Genomic DNA, 22,998 nt, shown 5'->3' on the forward strand with positions numbered 1-22,998 from the left:
GCCCCTGGCCCAGCCTTTTGACTTGCAAGGGACCTGGACTACATTTAGTCCATCTCGTGCCCTAAAAACCCCCAGGAGAGCATCCCCCACGTGGGTTGTCCAGCCTCTGAAGACCCCTGTGAAGGGCACCACTGGAGTTCCTGAGGCTGCTCATTCCTGGGGTGGCCACAGCCATTCTGTCTTCCATTTGGTCTCATCCCGGCTTCTCTAAGCCCAGGGGTAGAGCCAGTAAAGAGGGGAAAAAGGCGCCCCCACCCCACCCCAGACAGCCCATCCCACTTTGGGACGCTTTTCCCCTTCGTCCAGACCAAACCCGCTTTCCCAGGGTCCACCCACTGGTCCCAGAGCCATGTGGGACGCATCTTAGCCTCCATTCACAGGATAGCCTCATTCAGATGCTTCTCCCTCCAATCCCCAATAACTTGCGAGTCTTTTCTCTCCAACCTAAGTATCTCTGGCTCCCTCGGCTATTCTCGTGGGACATCCACTCCAGTCCCTTCCCCATACTTGTTGCCCTCCTGATTCTTCTTAACGGGGATGCTTCACACTGAACCCCACATATGGGCTTCAGAACAGGGGACAGAGGGGCTGTGACTTCCCCGTGCCTGCAAACTGTGCTTCTCCTAACCAGCCCAAGTTTGCTTTAGCTTTTTGAGGTCACAGCACCAACTTGTAGGGAGCTCGTTGGCCACCAACACCCCCAGATCTTGTCATACTGCTCTCTAACCAGAGCTCCCCCATCATCTACCTGGGAAGATTCAGCAGGACGAGAGGTAAATTCTTATGCTTGGATTCAAAAAGTAAATTGATTTTTTTTGGACCCAAGCATAAGAATTCATGTTTGGCCCATTGAATTTCATCCGGGTAGATTCGGCCCAATGCTCTGGTCCACCAGGATGTTTTTGGATCCTGACTCAGCCAGCTACTCACCCTCTATTCCAGCATGGACATTCCAGTTTGGCCTCTATCCAAGTCACTGATAAAAGGTGGAGGGCCATGCTTTTCAGAGTGGGCATCCTGGGAAGGTTCTTGGGAAGAGGGAGCCCCCTACCAAGCCTCGTCCCGATGCGTCTCTTCCTTAGCTCAGATTTACTGGTCAGAGGGTTCAGGGGAGGAAAGTGATGCCCAGAGAGGCGAGTCAATAACCGTCAGCTCTTGTGGTAATGACTCAAGCCGGCCACATTGGTCAAACGATGGTGGTGTACGGAGCATCGGCTGTCCCTGCTCTCCGATCATCTAATCCTGACCTCCATCCCAGCGAGATCCTCCTCCCCTGGACCAAACAGGAAGAACTCATCAGCCTTGCTCTCTCTTCCCCATAGCTCAGGAATCCAGCTACACAGACCCTCCCCAGAGGTGCCAGCCCCACCACGTTGGAAGGTCGTCAGACTAAGGAAGTGGGTTAATCCTCGTGCGCTCACTCTTTCAGATCTATTTCCATGGCGAGCCAATTCCTGTGACCGTGAGCGTGACCAATAACACAGAAAAGGTCGTGAAGAAGATTAAAGTGTCAGGTAGGAGGAAGCCGTCCTCGTGCCATCCTCAGACTCTGTCCACGTCAGTTCTTGGGGTGGGCTGTGCCGGACGAGGCCCCTGGGTTGACATGTGACTGACTGCTGTCACAAAATCCAACGGTCGACGCTGGCATCTCAACCTGTGGCCACACACTGAGAAAGAGATGAGCTGCACACCAAAAGCTCAGCCTCTTTCACAAATTGACTAACAGGGGACAGATCTCCACATTACAAATAGAGGCCCTGAAATATCCTTGAGAATTCAACTAATCTACCCATTGTCCCAAACCAAACTGTTGTTGCATAAAAAATTTAGAACGCTGCTTAAATAGATGTTGGCATACCAAACACTACTGCTATTAATGAATAATAATGGCAGACATTTATATAGTGTACTCCAGGAGGTGGGGGCTAGTACTATCCCCAATTTACAGATGAGGAAACTGAGGCTTCTATAACTAAAATGACTTGCCCAGGGTCATACAACTAGTAAGTCTCCGAGGCAGGATTTGAACACAGTCTTCTTGGTCTCAAGCCCAACACTCTACCTACTACACCACCTAGCTGCCTTAGAATCTATAGACTATGTGGAAGGGAAAGCTTTCAAAATCTAGAGAGCTAACAGAAGAAACCAAAATGTGGGAACAGGAGGCAGCCCATCTCCTCCCCCCACCCGCATCCTCCTGTCTGCTCCAGCTTACTCCCGAGGATGCTCCCACGAGCCTCTGAAAGATGAGCCCACATCCCAATCCTGTGGGTCAGCCACCACAAGCCTCAGAGCACTCGGTGGCAGAAAATGAGAGGAAAGAGATAGCAGAAGGGCCCAGCCCAGGCCAGGGCGCCATGACAAGAGGAGGAATGCAGGATGCCACTGTGCCGCCACACAGCAGCGAATCTCCTGGGAGTCGGGACCTGGATTCCAGTCCTGGCTCCGTGACCCTGGGCAGGGCCCAGAGGACCCTTTAAGGCACAGAACGCTTGCCAATCTCCATTGGTAGAGAGAGTTTCCATACCAGGAGTTTGCCCAAAGCCACTAACACCATAGGTCCAGCCCCTCAAGAATGACATAACCGTAATCACTGTTAACTGACTTTCATGTGGCATTTTAAGTTTGTAAAACACTTTGCATACAGAGCCGCTCCTCAACAGTCCCCAAGGGTGATGCTTCAGACATTGCCGCCCCCATTTATGGGTGAGAAAATCAAGGCCCGGGGAAGGACAGGAACTTGTCCAGGGTCATACAGCCAGTAAGAATAACTAATAATTGCTGGCATTTATACACACTTAAGGTTTGCATAGTGCTTCACAAATATTAATTTATCCAGTTCTCACAGTCACCCTGTGAGTGCTGTGGAATGCTCATTTTACAGATAAGGAAACTGAGGCAGACAGAGGTAAGGGATTTGCCCAGGGTCACACAACTAGTTAGTGTCTGAGGCTGGATTGGCACTCAGGCCTTCCTGACTCCACACCTGGGGTTCTGTGCCCTATGACCCCCCCACTGCCCACTTACCTAGTGTCTGTGACGTTATAGGCTGAGGCTCCCTGGCAGGGTGCAGGGGCCTTTATGAACCAGCTCCCATCACTCCCTCATAGCCTGTCTCTGTCATCTCTTTGCAGTGGAACAAGTCGCCAACGTGGTCCTGTATTCAAGTGACTACTACGTCAAACCTGTGGCCACAGAGGAGGCTCAGTAAGTAGCCTTTCCTCCCCCTCCTCCTCTTTCTGGCCTCTCCAAGTCCCAGTGTCTTGTCCTGATTTCACTTGGTTGTCCACCCCAGCTTGCCCAGTCTCTAGGATGGACAGGGTGAGGAAAAAGAAGCAGGGAGAACCCACCATCTACCACAGCCACACTGCTGTCCTTGCCACCATTAGGTCCCAATACAGCCTGGGGTGGCCTCACACAGGATCCACACAGACCCTCGGCAGTGGCCAGTCGGCTTAGCCCGGGACCGTCCTGGTGTCTTCAGGGTTATTCTGGTAGTGGCTGGTGCTGCCCTGCCCCTCCCCCTGAATATGACTTTGGACCAATCTCACCTATGCTTGTGAACCCATCATCTACATCAATAAAGGGGAGGCGTCTTGAGAGCAGGCCTTGTTTCGTTTTTCCTCATAACCCCAGTGACCAGCACGGAGCCTAGAACAAAGTCGATTCCCGTAGAATGTAACCTCCTAGAGAGCAGGGATTGCTTCATTTTTGCTTTGGGATCTCCAGAGTAGTGTGTGCATAGTAGGGGCTTAATAAATGCCTGTCAGTTGGACCAAAGATGATCAACGTGACCAATAAATGCATTTGTCATTTTGTGATCAATAAGCCTTTTATTAAGCACCTTCTATGTGTGCCAGGCCCCATGTTGGATGCTGGAGATAGGAAGACAAAAGTGGAACAGACCTATCCTCAGGGAGCTTCTATTTTAATAGGAGACAACAGGCACCCATGTAAGTTGAAACAAAACAAAGACAGAGTAAATACAAAGCGATCTCATTTAGGGAGGGGAAGAAGACACGGTAATTGGCTTGGAAGGAGACTAGAGATTCTGTGATGTAATAGGCGGTGCTAAGGAGGGTGCATGTGATGCAAAGGCCTAGAGGTGGGAGATGGGGTGTCCCATTCTGGTGTAGGCCCTCTCCATGCCTACCTGGGCTATTCCTTTGTCAGGCCCCTCCTTGGAGCCTTTCCTTGTTGGAAGGACCTGCCAGGGCTTCCACTCTACCTAATACAGCTCTTGAGAACTCAGGGTCATCCCCTTGTCATGTTGAGGACTTCAGGGAAGGTCCAGATCCTGAGACTTCTTATTGCTTGGTGCAAGGAAACTTCCACAGCCCCCTTCTGTGAAGGCTTTTTTGAGGATCAGATTTCTGGCTCCATGTTCCTTCTTTGCACACTCGAGGTTTGGGGGCTTTGTCTAGTTCATTACCAGGCACAGCAGTGCCACAGACCAGGCATGAGAGAGCATCAGGAAATACAAACTGATTTACAAAACTAACATCGCTTATTTTCAAAACGGCTACTTCATGATATGATACCACATGAAGCACAGACCTAAATAAAAGTACACAGTGCATGTTTAAACATCTTTTGCATTTCAGACACATAGAACCTTCTTTCCAGGGGATTACATGAGTCCCCAGTGGACCCAGACCCCCCAAGTTGCCTCTGACCATCAGAGCCATCAGGGCTTTATTTGACCCTTCCTCTTGGTCTAGACATCGGGACTCTGTCTGCTAGCGAGGAGAAGCATAGGGTCATCGATTTAGAGACACGAGGGACCCCAGAGGCCGATCAGACTGATCCCTTCATAGGATAGATGAGGAACTGAGGTCCCAAGAGGCTTGTCCAAAGTCATGGTGGTAACCAAGAGACAGAGACTGGATTTGAACCCACTTGAGCTCCTCACTCTCCAGCTTACCTGTTACCTTTTAGTCCAACCTCAGTCCGAGGTGTCTGTTAAATGTCAATAAGTCAGGCTGTGCTAACAATGTGAGTGACTTCAAGTATGTTAGTCCCTTCATGGAGTGTCTTGGTTTTGCCACTGGCCTAGTTTACATTTTACCCAAGTGCCTTCTGGTTTTTCGATTGGAGACTTCCCAAGCATCTCTCCTGGGGGTGTGGTCCTTATTGTTTGCCCACAATGAGTTTCCCCATGAACTTTGGCCACGTGGAGGAAGGAATGCCTACCCATAAAAGGAGACAGAGTCGAGCATGGGTCTTATTTTCCTAACGGATCCTCTAGGGCTTTGGGGCTTCCAATTTGAGTTCTGATAAGTTTTGATATTTTTTTCCTTCTAGTGAAAAAGTGCCACCCAATGGAACCTTAACAAAGACGTTGATGCTTACCCCCTTGCTGGCTAATAATCGAGAAAGGCGGGGCATTGCCCTGGATGGAAAAATCAAGCACGAAGACACAAACTTGGCCTCCAGCACCATGTGAGTTCTTTGAGGTGACACTAGCCAGCGTTATCACAAACGGCAACAACAGGCAGCACTGTCAGGGGATCATGGCTCAGGAGCCGGACGGGCTCCGAGAGGCTGTCCAGGCCATCTTACAGAGGTCCAGGGAGGTCATAGGGTCGTTGATCTAGAACAGGAAGGGAGGTCAGAGGCCATCTAGCCAGCCCTTCCCCCATATTTTATAGATGAGGAAACTGAGGCCCAGAGAGCTAAGTGACTAGGCCAACATCACACAGCGAGGAGGTGTCTGGGGCAGGATTTGAACCCCGACCTCCCGAGCCAGCACTCTCCATTAAGCCATGATGCCAGCCTCCTTTCTGTTGGAAGGCACTCAGTAGGAAGGACCTTTTCTGCGACTGTTACCTTTGTCCCTGGAGACATGACTCCCGTGGACCTGGGGGACCTGGAGCTGTTGCTTTGTCCCTGGAGACGTGACTGCCCTGGATCCGGAGCTGTCATTTCAGGGTGGAGATGTTTGCTTGAGCCGGCTCTGCAGGGCTGCCTTGCCTCCATCTTTGGTGGCTGTGGGGAGCTAGGAGCCCTGCAACCCCAAGCAGCTGGAAGGGAGTGGAGCCATCAATGGCCTGAGCGGGGATGGTGCTTATGAGAGCGCTGTGTCCTTGAGCCCCAGATAGTGACAAATAGATACACTAGCTAGGGGTGAAAGGGAGGTGTGAGGAAGGGAATTCAGTCCACAGAAAAGCGAGCGTGGACCACAGGGCCAGAGCCAAAGGCCAGCTGATTACGAATCAGGGCCGGGAAATGGGATTTGCTTCAACCTTCTTGTCCCTTGAAGTCTGATTCATTTTCATGGAAATCCATCTGTCAGTGGGGGAATGGAAGCTCCTGCTGCTATCGATTTTAGGCTGCGCTCTCCCCCTCCCCAGAAGTTTAAAACTCCGCGGTAGCCTATAACCCTACACTTGGTTCCACTAGGTGGTTCAGTAGTACACAGATACCTGGGCCTGGACTCAGGAAGACCTGAGTTCAAATCTAGCCTCAGACACTCACCGGCTGGGTGACCCTGGGCAAGGCGCTTAACCAATATCTACCTCAGTCTGTTCACCTGTAAAATGAGGATAATGATAACACCTACCTCCCAAGGTTATTGTGAGGAGAAAATGAGAGAATGTTACTTTGTAAACCTAAAGCGTTCTATAAATGCTAGCTGGTATAATTGTATGAATCGTGGTACCATATAGGTGACTTAAGTTGGCTGGTCTCAGCAGCAATAGCTTCCCCCTGCCCCTCCCCCAACAGGGTGAGGGATGCTGGAGGATAGCTTTATAGCCATTTCAACTAACTATAAAATGTATAAAATACTTGGGAATCTAACTACCAAGATAAACACAGGAATTACATAAACACAACTACAAACCACTGTTTATAGAAATACAGACAGACCTGAATAATTAGAGAAATATTCATTGTTCATGGGTAGGACGAGTCAATGTAATAAAAATTACAATACTACCTCAATTAATTTACCTATTGAGTTCTGTGCCAAACTACCCAAGGATTAACTTATAGGACTAGAAAAATAATGACAAAATTCCTATAGAGGCAAAAAGTCTCTAGAATCTTGAGGGTAATAATGAAAAACCAGTGGGAATGAAGGGGGCCTGCAAACCCCAGATCTCAATCTAGATTACAAAGCAATAATTCTCAAAATGAGTTAAAGCAATCAGTGGAACAGATAAGGTATACAGCACTCAGACCAAGTAGCCTAGTGTTCAACACAAAGACTCCCAGCTCCTGGGACAAGGACTTACCGTGGGATTGGGCTTTGGCCCAGAGCCCTGAAGTTTAGAGGGCTCTGACGTTAACATTGCTGCCCTATAGGAACAACGAAATGACCACTTAATTAGCAGTAATAATTAGAGAGAGGCAGTGAGGGCTGTTGGATGTTGAACTAGCCTCAGAGTTGGGAACATTTGGTTTCCAGTGAAGCATTAGACTCTCCTTGGCTTTATGCCCTACCTGAGGCCAAGTCATGTGAGGGACCAATGCCCTCAGGAGGCTCAGGGTTACGGGTAAGATATCAGTGAAAGGAAGGAATTTCCACACTGGGAGGTCACCAGGAAGTGAGGTGAATTTCCCCCCACAGTTGGTATTAAGTTCTTGGATTTCCAGTTCTCTGGCTTGGTTCTCCAGTCTCTCGAGAGGGTATTCTTGTCATGACTTCACGTAAGAAATGACAAAGACAAGAACACCTGTGTACCTGTCACCAGGCCCCTAAATGCCCCTTTTCTGGACCATCACCCTCACTCTTGTTTCTCTTCTTGGGCAGCATTAAGGAGGGGATAGACCGAACAGTGCTGGGAATTCTAGTGGCGTATCAGATCAAAGTGAAGCTCACCGTCTCAGGGTAAGTGTCCTAAGATGAAGAGAATCATCTCCATCTTCTTTGTAGGTGATGGAAAAAGGCCTTCGAGGCTCTCCTGAGCCATCCGCCTGTCACTGAGCCTATCCAACTGAACAAGTAGGAGCCGCGCTCTTCCTAAGAATTCTTTCACCTGGGCCAAAAAAAAGTGAAAGGCAGTGGGGGCAAGAGGGAGGGACCCTAGAGGAGACCAACATTCTGAGAGGACTTGGTGTCTTAGAGAATCTGCCTGTGTTTCTGGGGTGCTTGGGGAAAAGGAGGATCCCCAAAAGAGGACAGAGTCCCAGAGAGAACAAGAGTCCACAGTGCAGGCTGGTGGAGGACCCTGAGTCGTGAAGTACAGGGAGGAAGCGTGTCTTCTCGTGGCAACACCCTAGGACAAAGCCTAGTTACAGATACGAGGAACAAGGAGCTAAGGATAATACTCCCAACTCATTACTTCCTAAAATGGTCCCAAAGAAGCATTTTATTTTGGAGGGGGGAAGGCAGGGCAATTGGGGTTAAGCGACTTGCCCAAGGTCACACAGCTAGTAAGTGTGTCAAGTGTCTGAGGTCAGATTTGAACTCAGGTCCTCCTGACTCCAGGGCTGGTGCTCTACTCACTGTACCACCTAGCTGCCCCATAAGCATTTTTTTGAATGTCCACCTGAGACCTCCTCAGTTTTTCATTCATTTGACTACAATTAGTATCTAGGTTGGGAGTGAAGGGGCATAAAGGGAAAAAACATGACCCAGAAGTCTGGTTGGCCTAAAACACAATCTTCAGCTCTCCAGGTGTCTGGTCTATTGTTCACTGGGTCAACTGCCTGGAGAAGTGGAGAAAGTTTTGTGTTTTTCTGGGAAGTATCCAGACACCAGAGTTCCAAACAAATTCTTGCATCTGGAAAATCAGATTCTCCCTTTGTGACTTTCCAGAGGAGGGCTTGGTTCTAGCTTATCTTCACTTCCCATCACCCAAAGGCTGAGCCTCCCAGCCTTGGGAGCTGCCCTCAGGCCTGGCTCAGGACCCAGCTCTGCCTGCCTGTCTCAAGGGAGCCCAGTCTGGAAGCCAGAGTGATGTACAGACCTGAGTCACTGACTCTGGAGGTGGCCGTGGCCAAGTCACCAATGGCACTGTCTTCAGGTAGAAGGAGATGTTTGCACTTCAAGGTTCCTGCCCTAAAATCCTAGAACCCTAAGTAGGGAGGAATATTTCCACTTACTCTAAATAGGTTCCATTCACATGTTTTTCCCATTAGCAATATTTCTTAAAATGGGAAGCTCTCTCCAGTTTTTTCCCATATGGATATAAAAAATGGCTAGCATTTATAGTTAGTATTTGAGTTCAAAGGACAGACCACAAACAACTGACATGTTCGTTATCTCCTGGCACCCTGGAGAGACAGTCTGATCATCAGATCATAGATCTGAGCTGGAAAGAACCCTCAGAGACCATCAAATTCAACCACCCCACTTGGCAGGGAAGGAAACTGAGGCCCAGTTTCTGGGACAAGCGTCCCAGCTCCCACTGGCAGGAAGAGGCAAAGCCAGGAACCAAGGTCATGCCCCTGCCCCAGATCCAGGACACATTCCCAGGATGGGGCTGATCTTCTTGTTTCATCTGGTTCTCTCATGTTCCTGTTTCCAGTTCTTACCTAGTCCTCTTAAGCTAGAGAGAATCAAGCTGTAAGTGGGTGGTGGGACCACGGAGTTGAGATGAACTAGGGGAGAAAGTTCCTGAACTTGGCTATGGCGACGAGAACTTCCATTAACTAAATGATGTGGAGCTGTTTGATTTAACGGCTTTCCATTTTGTGTGTTTCCTAGCTTTCTGGGAGACCTCACCTCTAGGTAAGTTGATCTTCTTTCTTCTATTGTCATCCACATTATTAAAATAAGCTCTCTGTCTGTCTGTCTCTCTCTCTCTCTCTCTCTCTCTCTCTCTCTCTCTCTTCTCTCTTCTCTTCTCTCTCTCTTTCTCTCTCCCTCTTCTTCCCCATTCCCATCTCTCTCTCCCTCTCCTTCCCCATTCCCATCTCTCTCTCCATCTCTTTCTCTCATCTGCTTTCATGAATGCAGCTCTTCTCTCTGAAGATAACTCTCAGCTCTATATTTATAATTCTCAGCCCAAGTCTCTCTCCTAAACTCCCGCTGCCCCCTGGCCATTTCACACTCAGTGTCTCCTGAGCATCTCCAGCTCATCACGTCTGGAGTAGAACTCATCTTGCAGCCCTGAATACTCCCCTCTTCCAAACTTCCAGCCCCCCTGGTTCACAATATTGGAGTCATCCTTAATCCTCCCCTTGTACCCCGACCCCACATCCAGTCTGTTCACTAATCTTGTCAATTCTACTTCAATCACATTTCTAGTCTTTCCTTTTCTTTGCACTCACACACCACCTGGTTCAAGCCCCATCACTTCTCCCATACAGTATTTCAATTGCCTTCTAATGGGTCCCGCCTCCCACATTCTTCCAGTATCTCTGGTCTCCAGTCCATCCTTGGTACAGCTACCAGACTGATAAAGCACACCAGTCCCCTGCTCAAGGGGCTCTTTTGTTTGACTGTGAAAGCTAGTCACCTCTGGCTACAGCAGCCTTTCCAGCCTTGCTGCCCATTTCTCTCCTTCATGTTCTCAGTGCTGCAGCCAAACTGGCCGTCTTGCTGTGTCCATACATGGTATCACATCTCCAGGCTTTAGGTACCCATTCCATCTCACCTCAGCCTCATGGAATCTGCAGCTAGTGACTCCCCTTGGAAATTACACCCCCAAATTAGGCCCCTTGAGGGCAAGGACTATTTTGGTTTTGCCTGTATCCTTAGCACCTAACACAATGACTGGCACATAGTAGGTGTTTAATAAATGTTTGTTGACTACTGAATGAGACAGGGCTTAGGGACCAATTTTCTGTCTAGCACAGTTCATTTTGTGATAGCAGGAACTCAATAAACATTCATTTGCTCATTGGATTTGGTTCCTGAGGATATGAGGCACTGAGTTTTGTGTTGAGAGGGAGAAAGGTTCTCAGGTGATCAGAGATGAGGGATGACTCTGGAGGAAATAGCAATATTGTGGCCAGAGGTCATAAGACAAGGGGGTGTGTGTATGTCATGAGCACAGAGAAAAACCGCTCTCTCATCTTTCCTCTCTTTGTCCTTTCTTTATTCCCTCTTCACCTTCTTCTCCCTGTTTTCTTTCTGATTCCTCTTCCATCTCTTAACCTCAGGCTATCACAATAAATTCTTTACAGGTCTGTACTTATACAACACCCCCTTCACTCTTGTTCACCAGTCTTCCAGATTGCTATTTTTTTATTTATAATTTAATTTTGACAAAATAAACACATTCCAACAAACACCCAAACAATGGCCCTTAAAAAGCACATTCCCTGAAATCATTTAATTTCTGGAAAGCTTCGTCTAATAGCAGCAATGCCACTGGTGGAACCCATTACTTTCCACCTTTGTAGTGTATCAGTTGCCAGTAGACAGGAAGTATACTTTAACTTTGGTAGTGTAGCAGGCCTAGGTACTACATCTCCAAATGTAGCAAATTTTATATAGGATGACAACCCACATCAAGCCTGGGAAGGATTGGATGGGCTGTGTTTCCTTACTCTAGCTGGAAATTATACCAACCCTTACTTCTCTCCAATTTCTACTGGCTCATTTCCTCATTAATTCTCTCCTTGTGTTCTAAGGCAATCAGGAGATGTTCTGATATTACCAAATAAAAAAATAGAAATGTAGTTTCATTAAGTAACAAATTAGCTCTGAGCCCCTGCCCTAGTTTATAAACCAGAGAAACTTTTTACCCTAAGCTTTCATTTCTCTTTCTATCAAATTCAAACCCTCTCCCAAGACCCATTTTATAGGCTTAACAGCTCATGCAGTTCATTATAGTAGCAACTAAATAGCAAATAATAAAACAAAAACAATTATTTACAATTAATTACCATGAATATAGTCCATGGTTTGAGTCACCTCTCTACAGGAGAGATGTGGAATAAAATACTCTCAGGAATGCTGCCACTAACTCTTCTTCAACTCGAGAAAAACAGTTCTCTCAGGATGGTAATTCTCTTTAAAGTTCTATTCATGTCTCTTTACAAAATATTTCTCTCACAGTATCTCCTCAGACTTTCTCTATGATAGTTACTCAGTCTCTCAGAAAAGAAGTTTATTTAATCCTTTCTCTCTATGCTTCAGTTTGTGTCCAGCCGTGACACTTAAAGTATAGCACCCTAAGAGTCTATTCTCTTTCTTTCTTAAAAATATGCGAAGTCTCTGTGAAAGGGTCTAATTGAACTAGGGTTACCAAACTGGACTAGGATCCCAATAGTATCCTTTTGGCTTGACCCAAGTTAGCACCTCCATTTATGCTGTGTTGTCATCTGACCCTGCTTTCTTTACTCGGCATCATTTCATACATGTCCTCCAGTGTTTCTCTAAAATTTTCCCCTTCACTGTCCCCTAGAGTGCTGTAATATTACATGATGTTTCTATGCCGTAGCCAGATTAGTTTATGAGGAGAGAAAGGGGGCTCCTCTCCCACAAAGATCTCACCACTTTTTACCATGTCGATGAGGCTGATGACCAGGAGCATCAGCAGCCTAAGAGCGCGGCTCCTCGGCTCCATTGCAGGCCAAAGGCTTTTGGGAGAAATTGGAACTTGACCACCGATAGATTTCTTGTGTTAATATCTTGCCCAATTTTTCTTTAACTTTCATCCTGAGGGAACTTCATATGTGTGCATGTAGATCTGTTAAATATTTATCTGTGTTTGCATGTTTACCCCAGTCCTCTCCTTTTCTTACAGTGAAGTGTGCACTGACTTACCATTCCGCCTCATGCACCCCCAGCCTGCAGACCCAGGTCAGTCATTCCATGCTTCTGGTGGCCCTGATTTTTCATTCCTCGTGATTATTTGCTCTTAATATGCTTCCTCTTCTAGGAAGAGAATGGCCAGATGTGCAGAAATTCTCTGCATCCAAAGGAATCCTCAAGACATCCCCCCAAACTGGAACAGATGTTAGCCTTGCTTTATGGACAGAACAATTTAGTAGCACGTGTGAGGTATAGGGCCCCAGATTTCCAGCATGAATGTCGGGCTTTACTGTCAGTGATTCTGAACACCCTCTCCTACACAGTGTGCCCTAAGCGGAAAGGGCACTGGTCCAGGAGTCCTCCCAGCGATGTGACCTTGGGCTGCTTCCTTTCCCTCTCTGTGCCTCAGGCTCCTAATCTGTAAAATGAGAGAACTGGATTAAATGGTCTCCAAGATTTCTTCCAGTGCTAAAGCTTCAAAGCCCTCTCGCTTTGTTGGGAGAGAAAAAGTACAATTGAAACTGAAATGCATGACTTACAGTACCCTAATACACACATGTATGTGTACATATGTGTATAGACACATGTATTCACATATATATTGTGGATGTGTGCATGATACATGAATAATATTTTGTATGTACATGTGTATTTGGATAAATGTATATGTATTGTGTGTATATGGATGGGGAAAGAGGGAGAGAGGCAGAGACAGAGTGTTCTGGACCATCTGAAGGGAGCTGGGATTCACCAGTGCAGAGGACACCCTCCATGGAAGGCCCTCCCTGGGACGCGGTAGATAAGTGCTGAGCAACGGCCCAGGTACAGCGCAGTTCCACGGTGCGGGACAGTGGCAAAGGCCTTGCTTCTGTGTGGAGTCACAGGCTTAGGTTGGAATCCCACCTCTGACCCTTGTGACCGGCTTGACCACAGCAAGGCACTTCCTCCTCTGGGCCTCACCTTCTCCCCCTCTCAAATGAGAGATTTGGCCTCAAACGCCTCTGAGGCCCCTTCCTGTTCCAGGCCTTGATTCTGTTTCAGAAATGAATGCAACAAGAAACGAAGTTCTTTCCCCAAATCCCACAGGCATCGAGGACATTTTAAGCCTTAGAAACCCCAGTAGGTGGCATGTGTTGTATCCTCACCATTTTGCAGATGGGGAAATGGAGGCTTGTTGACCTAGACCTGGATCCAGAGGCTAACCAGGCCAAGCCCTCGTTTTACTGGTGAGGAGCTGAATTCCAGAAAGATGCAGTGATCTGCCATGCCAAAGTCACATAGCTACGAAGAAGAGTGAGAATTTGAACCCAGGTCCTTAGATTAGAAACCCAGTGTTCTTTCCCCTCTACCAAGATGTAAAGTAACTCACCGGGAATTTTTCCCTTTGGTCTTTATGTCCCTGATGCCTAGCATGGGGCCTGCCCTACAGTAGACACTATAAACGTCCAAATGTGTCAGCATCAGAGCCAGGATTTAAACCCATTGTCTGACTCCAAGGCTAGTTGTTGCTTTCCCCTAACTCTCCTCGCCTTTCCTGCGGCCACAGCTTTGGAGTCAGAACTGCAGAACTCACTCTCCCATGGTTCCCACATGGAGATGTTCAAACCACTCCCCCTTCATTTGAAGCCGCTTTGCTGCATCGTTCTTAAGTGGCCAAACACAGTCAGTCTTTATGCATACATAGAAATCTAAGAGGTGCCTAGTTTCTTTTTTTTTTTAGGGGTATCTGACAGAATTTGTGTGAGAGCTCTGTGAGATGCTGTTTTCACCCGGCCATCTTGGCTCTGCCCTCCACTGTCATTTCACTTTCCATTGATTCATAGAAAGCTTCCCTGGTTTCTCTGAAACCATCTCCTTCATCATCATTCACACCAAAATGTGTTTAGCCAGTCTGAAACGGGTGCGTGCTGTTTTAGCTTCATTTCTTTGCCATTATACAAGAGGTGTTATAATTAAAATATATGTGTATAAACGTATGTGTAGGTATAGATATAGATATATCTATGTATCTGTTAAGCCTTTTCCTCTTTCTTTGCTCTCTTTGGGGTGGAGACCTAGACATGGCCCTGCTGGGTAAATAATAGAATCGCCTGGGAGGCACAGTCCCAAATTGCTTTCCAGAATGACTCACCCAAAGGGCACCAACGGGCCTGTCTCCCTGAAGCGAGGTGCCTAGTTTCTAAAAGATGTTTTCAGTGGATAGTTTTTTCATTCAGAAATATGATGTGAGATAAGAACAATTATAATCTTTATTATTATATAACTTCTAGTAATGATGTTCTTTAAGTGCTAACTTAAAATGTCAGCATGTGGCTGGCAATTGCACAGAGAAGGATACTATATGGAGGGTTAGTGAGAAGAAAGTCAAAAGTCACCCAGAAAGGGCCCTTCTTAGTACCTTAGTACTGACAGAGAGAGACAGAGACAGAGAGTGTTCTGGACTCTCTGAAGGGCCCTGGGATTCTCCAGTGTGGAGGACAAGGTGTGAAAGAGCAGAGTTGGGTCTGGGTTGTTTCCTCCCAGGTGGCAGAACTCCATTAAGACTGAGATGCCACTTAGAAAAGACAAGGTTTGAGTCTTAGAATTGTAGGAATGGTCAATATAACAGGCAGATTTGTGCTCTCTCTCTCTCTCTCTCTCTCTCTCTGTCTCTCTCTCTCTTCCACTTTCCTTACCTCTCCATCTCTCTTCTTTCCTTCCCTCCCTCTCTTTCCGTCCTCCCTGTCTTTCTCTCTCCCTTCCCACCCTCCTTCCTTCCCTCTCTCTCTCTCTCTCTCTCTCTCTCTCTCTCTCATCTGGGAACTTTAAAAAATTCTGACAAGTATATTTCAATATAATTGGTTACTTTGTAATCCTCCATGTTTTATTTTCTGCATTTAAAAACATGGTTCTGAGAAGGGGCTTCACCAGACTGCCTAGGGGGTCCATATCACAGAAAAGGTTAAGTCCCCCCAGCCTACACAGTACAAATAACATTTACTAGATCAGCAAAAGTAGATGTGAAGTGTAGACAACTTAACAAGCAGCTTTTGGTTTTTCTGGGGCTTTCTAACCTGTTTCTCAGCCTTTCTGGTCCCCTAATATAGAAATTTGCATTTAATACTGAATAGGCCACCCGTAGTTACTTTGGAACTTGTAAAATGGCTCAAACTTTTAAAAATAATTTTGTATCCACTCTCACCCACAGGCGCTTTGCCACATGCATTTTTGTGGTCATATATTTTGCGGGGAGAGAATGCCATTCATCTGTTTTTGACTCATTTGTTCTTATATCATCTACGTGCCGTCTTTAAGAACCATGGGATAGCCAGAAGCCTTCCAAACCTTCATAAAACTGGAGTTAGGCCCAGAATCCCAGATTTTAGCATCAAAAAATGGCCTTCGGTCCTTTGGTAGAACTCTGGCTATCCACCAGTGGTTTGTGAGGCTCTTCCCAAGTCCCATCGTGCTTGTCATGGTTGCCAAATTTCACCTGTATCACCAACCACTGGTTGCTCCTTTGGCATCTTTATGATGTGAGGAAAACCCATGGAAGGACTCCATGTACATTGGGTGGACTCCTTCTGGTGAACTTATGGGAAGACATGCATGAGAGGTGAACAGGATGAACAGGCCGAGTGAATGCTGTGATGTAAGCTAACTACATAACACTGTGGGAGTCCACAGAAGTGTTCCATGACTGTGTGTTTTCAAGACATAGTCGTAAATAACAAGTAACTAATACAGACATTTCAAACCCACGACAACACAAATTTCCTGGTGTCTCCAACAGCACCTCTCAGATGTGTGCTGAGGGTTATTCATTGTAAAGTATGTGAAAAGGAAAACAAATTCTATTAAAATCGATCTTCACACACTTTTGGACTTATTAACACGCAGCCTCTTAAAATGCCCAATCGGTGTGAATAAATATGAAACGGATGCTTCAGTTTATGAGGCATTAACCAAACACCGGCCCAAATGTGCCAGTGGGGGAGCTTCAAAAGAAATAAAAGTCCAAGCAGGGGTAACAATCTGGGAGGGGAAGGGGATGCATACGAGTGAGTGTATCCATGGGACTTTAGGTGAAATGATGGGACCAGGGCTTCTCATTCCACAGGCCCTGGGAGCTGGGCTGAGTGTGAGGAATCTTCTCGGGGGTAGAGGGCTGTGCTTGGAGTCTGGAACTTGAGTTAAAATTCTGCCCCCAGCACTTACGGGCTGGGCGACTCTGAGCCAGTCCCTTAATCCCTCAGGGACTTGGCTTCTCCTGTAAAATGAGGAAATTGGATTTCATGATCTCTGAGGCTCCTTCACCTCCGGTGCAGTTTGAGCCACCCACCAGGGAGACCGTGGCCTTAACTTTTGACATGTACAGATTCAATCCCAAGGGTCCTAGACTGGAAGGAGCATTAGAGGCAGTGGGTTAAGCATGGGGGATGGGCTAATGGACCAAGAAGGAAGGCAGACTTAGAGCAAACTGGCTTTAACCAAAGCTCCCCATCTTGTTTGCAATCTTTTTGGTTCTTTTTTCTGCGCAGAAATATTTGTGCTTGTTTGATGATCGCTAGAAATCAATAAAAAAATAATATTTAAAAAAAATCTTTAAAGGTAAGAAGGCAGAAAAGTCTTTCAAGTAGGAAAAGCCCTGGAGGCTGGAAGGAGTGGACCTCATTCTTTGATTCACCCAACCCATGCCTCTTATTCCTCTTGCCACAAGATTGAAAGGACTGTGCCCTCAGACCTGCTCATTCCCCAAGAAATGACTCTAGCGTCCCTGTGACAGGGAGACTGCCTGCCTTAAGCCACTAAATAGGGTCTCTGAATGAGTTGGCTTTGCTTCCTTGTTTTCCTTTGTCACAAGGGAAAGCAGGGACAGGAACCCTGGTCAGTCTAGACACAGGTGACTGATGGGCAGGCAAGATGACAGCCATAATACAGATAGAAAGAAAGAAGAAAATGCATTGCTGCTGCTGCTCACTAATGACTTCCTTCTCTCCTTTTCCTGCTCTCGGCTGACAGCCAAGGAGAGGTAAGACCCTTTAACCCTGCCTTCTGGGGTCCTGACAAGTCGTCCAGGGAAGGAAGGAGGGATCAGCTCTGTTCTGCCTGGTCCCAGGCAGCAATCCATGGAGGGAAGGTCCAGGAAGGATGTTTCAGCTGGGCATCAGAAAAGGCTTCTTAGCTATGAGAACTGCCCAAATTAGAGGGAGCTGCCGAGGGAGGTAGCAGGTGGCCCCTCACAAGGGGTCTGCAAGCCCCTGTTGAGGATCCCATAGAAGCGATGCTGCTTCAGTCCAGGTTGGACTAGATGGCTTCTGAGACCCCTTCCAGTTCTGCTAAGGTTTTTATTGGAATGAATGAGTAAACGAGTGAAGGAATCCATGAAAAAGCACTTCTTAGGTGCTTCTGATATTCTTGGCACTGGATGATGCAAACAGAGCAACCTGAGACAGCCCTCTCTCTTGGGAAGCTCACACTCCAAGTGGAAGAGACAATGAAGAGAAAAAAGTTTAACGTGAGGGCAGAGGAAAAGGGGCAGAATCCCTAAGGATGCAGTGGCAGGGTGGATGGCAAGGCCCATGCTCACACACCCTTCATCACCTGCTACATTCTCCTCTGTTCCAGTTCACAGAGTGTGTCTGTGTCTGTGTCTGTGTGTATGTGTGTGTGTCTATGTATGTGTCTGTGTGTGTGTTGTGTGTATGTGTTTGTGTCTGTGGATGTGTTTGTGTGTGTGTCTGTGTGTGTGCATGCGCACACACCCGCATGCCCTGTGGGTCTCTGAGTTTCCTCCATGTTCTACAGGAACAGCCCAGCCATCCATCCTCTCTTCTGGTCCTTGGACTGTTCAAGAGCAAATTTCAGAGCATTCACGATAGACCTGGCACTGATGAAAAGGAAAAGAGAGATTTCTGGTTTTTCATTCCAATTCAAGAACATTTTAAAAATCAAAACATTGAGAAAAGTGGCATGAGAAGGCAAGCTGGGGCAAGCAATGTTCCTGCTTAGATCCCAAGGCAGGAGAAGCCACAGATTTCTGGGGGTCTCTGAGCTCATATGGAAAAAAATTATATCTCTTTTTTTGCACTAACCTCTAACCAAAATTTAACACTTCAAGGGTGATTTTTAGAAAAATGATTCTGAGAAAAGATCTGTAGGCTTCGCCAGACTGCCAAAGAGGCCCACGAGGTAAAGAACCCTGAGCCAGAAGGAGGTCAGGGTGCGACATGGAGGGCAGTGACCGCAGGCTCCTAACCACACTCTGGCCATCACTTCAAAAAATGTGTGATGATGCGGATGTTTGTCTGTCTTTCATTTCAGCTCAACGGGTGAAGATTTGGTCTTTGAGGAGTTTGCTCGTCAAAATCTGAAAGACGCTGCTGACAATGAAGAAGAAAAAAAAGATAAAGAAGCACCAGCAGCTGATGACTGAATGGAACAAAGACTGAATGGTGCTGGTGCAGAGGATGTAGTTCATAGGTGCGGCTCTAGATCTAGAAAGGCCCTCAAAGGTCACTCAGTCCAACCCCCTCCTTTTACAGAGGAAGAGCTAAGGCCCCATGTTTTCTGCAATGTCACGAAAGTGGAACCAACTTAGTTAGGCAGAGTCCTAGTCTCATCCATCTCCTTAGGAGACAAACCTCGTTAAATAGGCTTTCTAGGTAAACTAAGTCAGTTTGTAGATTAAACCACTTAGAGGGCTCAGCACATGCTAATTTGAGAAGGGAGATTTGTATATCATCAAGTCACCAAGAAAGCGCAGTGAACGTAAACACCATGAAACAAACAACCTGAGGAGTCCGATAGTGATCATCGATACTCAGTGATACCAAGTAGAGTCGTTTGCCCACAGTCACCAAGGCGTCTGCCTCCAGACCCTTCGTGGCACCACACAGCCATCCAGGTCAGCACAGAGAGCCCAAGAGCCAAGAGAAAGGACAGAAGTAGTTTGTAGTGTCGGGAGCTTTCCCCTTCCCCGTTGCTTAAATAAATAAAGTTTGAATAGTGGCTAAAAACCCAGTGAATTTGTGTCATGTTGACCACCCAGAGAGGGCCTAGGCTGTTGGAGCTGCCACAAAACATCAGGGAGTGGCTGAGCAGCATCATGGGGCAGAATCCAGGATGGAAGCCAGCTGCAGGCACTCAGATCTGATGAGGAAAGGAGAAAGCAAGGCCACAGATTAGGAGGTAAAAAGACCTCAGAGGTCTGGGATCACAGCTTTAGAGCAGGAAGGGATCCTAGAAGCCGCCTAGTCCATACCCCTCATTTTATAGATGAGTAAACCAAGGCCCAGAGGAAGTAACTTGCCCAAGGTTACTCAGGTAATAATGGGATTTGAATCCAAGTCCCAAAGTGCTAGGACACAGGGTTGAAAGAGCTGACCTCAGAGTCAGGAAAGCCTGGGTTCTAGTCCTTCCTCTAGACCAGGCTGACAAGTCACTTGATGGCTTGGTGTCCCAGGCAACTCTCCAAGACTCAAAGTTCATGGGATTGTAGGTTTATAAGCCACTGAGTCCAGATGAAGAACCAAGGTGCAATGCCTGGTGTCACACAGTGTCAAAGGCAGGCTTCCTACTTCCAAGCCCAGTGGTCTCTCCCAAGACGCCAAGCCACCCCTGGTGAAGACCAGTACTCTGCCCTTTGGTCTCTGAGGGTTTGGGTGATTTCTTTGGTGGCAGGAACTCTCAGTGAGGAAGCTTCTTTGGTCCCTAAAGATGTGACCTGCCTCTCACAGCCTGAGAGGAGCTGGCTGAGGCAGAGACAGCACTCAGCTGGCCCTGGGATGGTGAGAGGGTCCAGACCTCCCAACTCCAAGACCAGGCATTTCCACCAAGCACTTGTTGGGAGAGGGCGAGCAGCTTAACTTTATTAAGGCCTTGGTGAGGAGGGTCTGGCTATTGTAACAATCCGGCTAGCAGCTGCTGTGGGGGTGAAAGACCAACGCAAGCCCAACAAGAACACTGCCAGCACAGGTTCTTTCGATCTGCTTTACTAAGGAAAGTAACGTTAAGGGGGCTAACAATGTTATTTCAATCCAGCATACAAATATCCACTCAACTCAGGGGGAAAAGCCAGCACCCTGAACGTCAGAGCAAATGCAAACAAATTACAAACATCAACAGGCAGACCTTGTCTGACTCACATCTCAGTGCGCGCTCACCAGAGTTTAACAAGGTCTGAACATCCAGGTTCACAAGCTGAGGGGCTCTTAACTACAGCTGCCCAGAGTCTCCACATCAACATTCCTCTAACAGTGAGAGGCCCCCCCCAAATAGCTCTGTTCTAGCTTTTTATACCCTCTTTAGCCATCATCAAATGTCATCTAGTGACCAGAACTTAGGCTCCTACTATTGGCTGTGATCTTAGCAACTCCCCTTAGGACCCTGAGGGCTTCACACCCGCATAGGCTTAAGCACCTAGTAGATAGGGGTTTGGGCCTGGGGCTTTGCACCAAGACACTTGATTAATCATTTTAAAACAGTAAGAAAGTCCCACCTTAATTGATATTACACTGGGCCTACCCTAGACTTGAAAAAATAAACAAACTTGAACTAACAGTATTCACATTCACATCGTCTGTGGAATCCTAGAAACTGAAATTCCCCCCACCCCCCACCAGCCCTTTTCAATGATGACCAATCCCAGCTTTCCTGCTCTGACTCCAGGGAACAGGTCATTTTACAAAGGTCACCCTGGATAACCAAGCATTTAAGTACTCTAATACTGGGTACTGTGCTAAGCCACGGTGATACAAAGAAAGGAAAAAACTGCCTCCAAGAGGCTCACATTCTAATAGGACTGGACTCCTGTGACCTCTCTGTCCCTGGCGGCTCTGACATTCCGTGACCCTGCTGGATCAGCACAAGGAGAATCCATTGGATGAGCCGATTATGGAGGCTCCAGCTGGTCTCAAACATAGTAAATAGCCAGAGGCTGCTGGACCCACACTGAACTGTCTGGGGAAATGCGGTCTCTTCTTCTCAGCCCTTCCCTTCTCTTTTCTGGGTTCACTCCCTTCCTCCCAGCTCCCACACTTCTTCATCATCGGCTTTCTTCCCTAGAATATCTCTCCTCTTCCCTGCCCTGCTGAGTCTACAGACAGACAGCTTCTATTCCTCTGACGCAGGTCTGGATGAGCCTGGAGAAGCCTCGACTGCAGTCAGAGGACCCGGGTTCAAATGCTTACTACCTGCCTCAGGAAGTCACTTCACCTGAGCCTCAGTTTCCTCATCCGTAAGGGGAAGGGGGTTTGACTAGATGGTCTTGTGCAGCCATGCTCCTAAACACTAACTCATGAGTCCCCACCAGTGCACTTCCCTTTAACAGTTATTAACAGCCAGTAGACACAGTGAGTGTTGCTGTTTTGAGACTGGGTCTCCCTCTCTCACCCAGGCTGGAAGTGCTCACGGTACCGTCCCACTCCCGATTGGCATGGGAAGCCTTGACTTGCTCAGTTTCCGACCTAGGCCAGTGTGCCCCTTCTTAGGCAGCCCAGTGGCTGCCTAAGTTAACTTATAACTTGAAACAGAAAGCAAGAGGTATGATGGCTGATGACACATTTTACATGTCACCTTGACTCTGCACTGTCCAAACAATTCCTGTTATGTGTGTGCTGGTAAAACAGTTAGGCTTAGGGGCAGCTAGGTGGCGCAGTGAACAGAGCACCAGCTCTGGAGTCAGGAGGACCTGAGTTCAAATTCAGCCTCAGACCTTGGGCAAGTCACTTAACCCCAACTGCCCTGCCCCCCCTCCCTGCCCCCCCACCAAAAAAAAAACAAAAAACAGGCTTGAGCCGATTCTTTTGTCAGTGGCTGTCCTATGCTACGTAGAAGCTTCTGTTGCCAGCCAGCTTCGCTCATTGTACCCAGAAAGGACCTCCAGACCTCTTGAACTGAGGAAGGCAACTCCAAAACTGGACACACCCGCCTCAAGGCTGATGTTTGATCACCCGCTCAGGGAAGGAAACACAACTAAGCAAAGGTAAGTGCTAGTCGGAGCAGCTGAGTCCATGCTCCTTGTGGGAACAGCTCCCCCACCCCCTCTCCTTAGAGACTGCAGAGACTGAGTGTACTATTTGCCACACGGGAGAGTTGAATCAGAGCTGAGTGGGAAGATACCATTTTTTTGTTTTGGTTTTTTTTTCGGAGGGGGGAAGGCAAGGCAATTGGGGTTAAGCGACTTGCCCAAGGTTACACAGCTAGTAAGCATCAAGTGTCTGAGGCTGGATTTGAACTCAAGTCCTCCTGACTTCAGGGTCAGGGCTCCATCCACTGCACTACCTAGAATCAGAGACTGAATGGGAAGATACTATGGAGTGAGAGGAGTGGAGGAGGAAGAAAGGAAGGGAACCTCCCCCCAG

General features: G+C 47.5%; 1 protein-coding gene across 5 annotated transcripts in view; it reads left to right on the top strand.

Annotated features, from left to right (window-relative positions):
* Positions 1-19,608, top strand: part of SAG (S-antigen visual arrestin) — a 34,068-nt gene extending 14,460 nt beyond the window's left edge. For 3 of the 5 annotated variants that reach the window (XM_036769382.1, XM_036769381.1, XM_036769383.1), the window contains 7 exons: positions 1,430-1,514; positions 3,135-3,207; positions 5,305-5,442; positions 7,757-7,834; positions 9,656-9,679; positions 12,648-12,703; positions 12,783-13,212. In XM_036769382.1, coding sequence (XP_036625277.1) covers positions 1,430-1,514; positions 3,135-3,207; positions 5,305-5,442; positions 7,757-7,834; positions 9,656-9,679; positions 12,648-12,703; positions 12,783-12,910 — 582 coding nt within the window. In that variant the 3' untranslated portion in view covers positions 12,911-13,212. Of the gene's footprint in view, positions 1-1,429; positions 1,515-3,134; positions 3,208-5,304; positions 5,443-7,756; positions 7,835-9,655; positions 9,680-12,647; positions 12,704-12,782; positions 13,213-17,656; positions 17,667-18,958 lie in introns of those variants that run through there. The other 2 variants (XM_036769386.1, XM_036769385.1) reach the window with 2 other exon arrangements.
* The last annotated feature ends 3,390 nt before the right edge of the window (positions 19,609-22,998 follow it).

Source organism: Trichosurus vulpecula, chromosome 7 (assembly GCF_011100635.1).
Source record: "Trichosurus vulpecula isolate mTriVul1 chromosome 7, mTriVul1.pri, whole genome shotgun sequence".
NCBI classification, from domain to species: Eukaryota; Metazoa; Chordata; class Mammalia; order Diprotodontia; family Phalangeridae; genus Trichosurus; species Trichosurus vulpecula.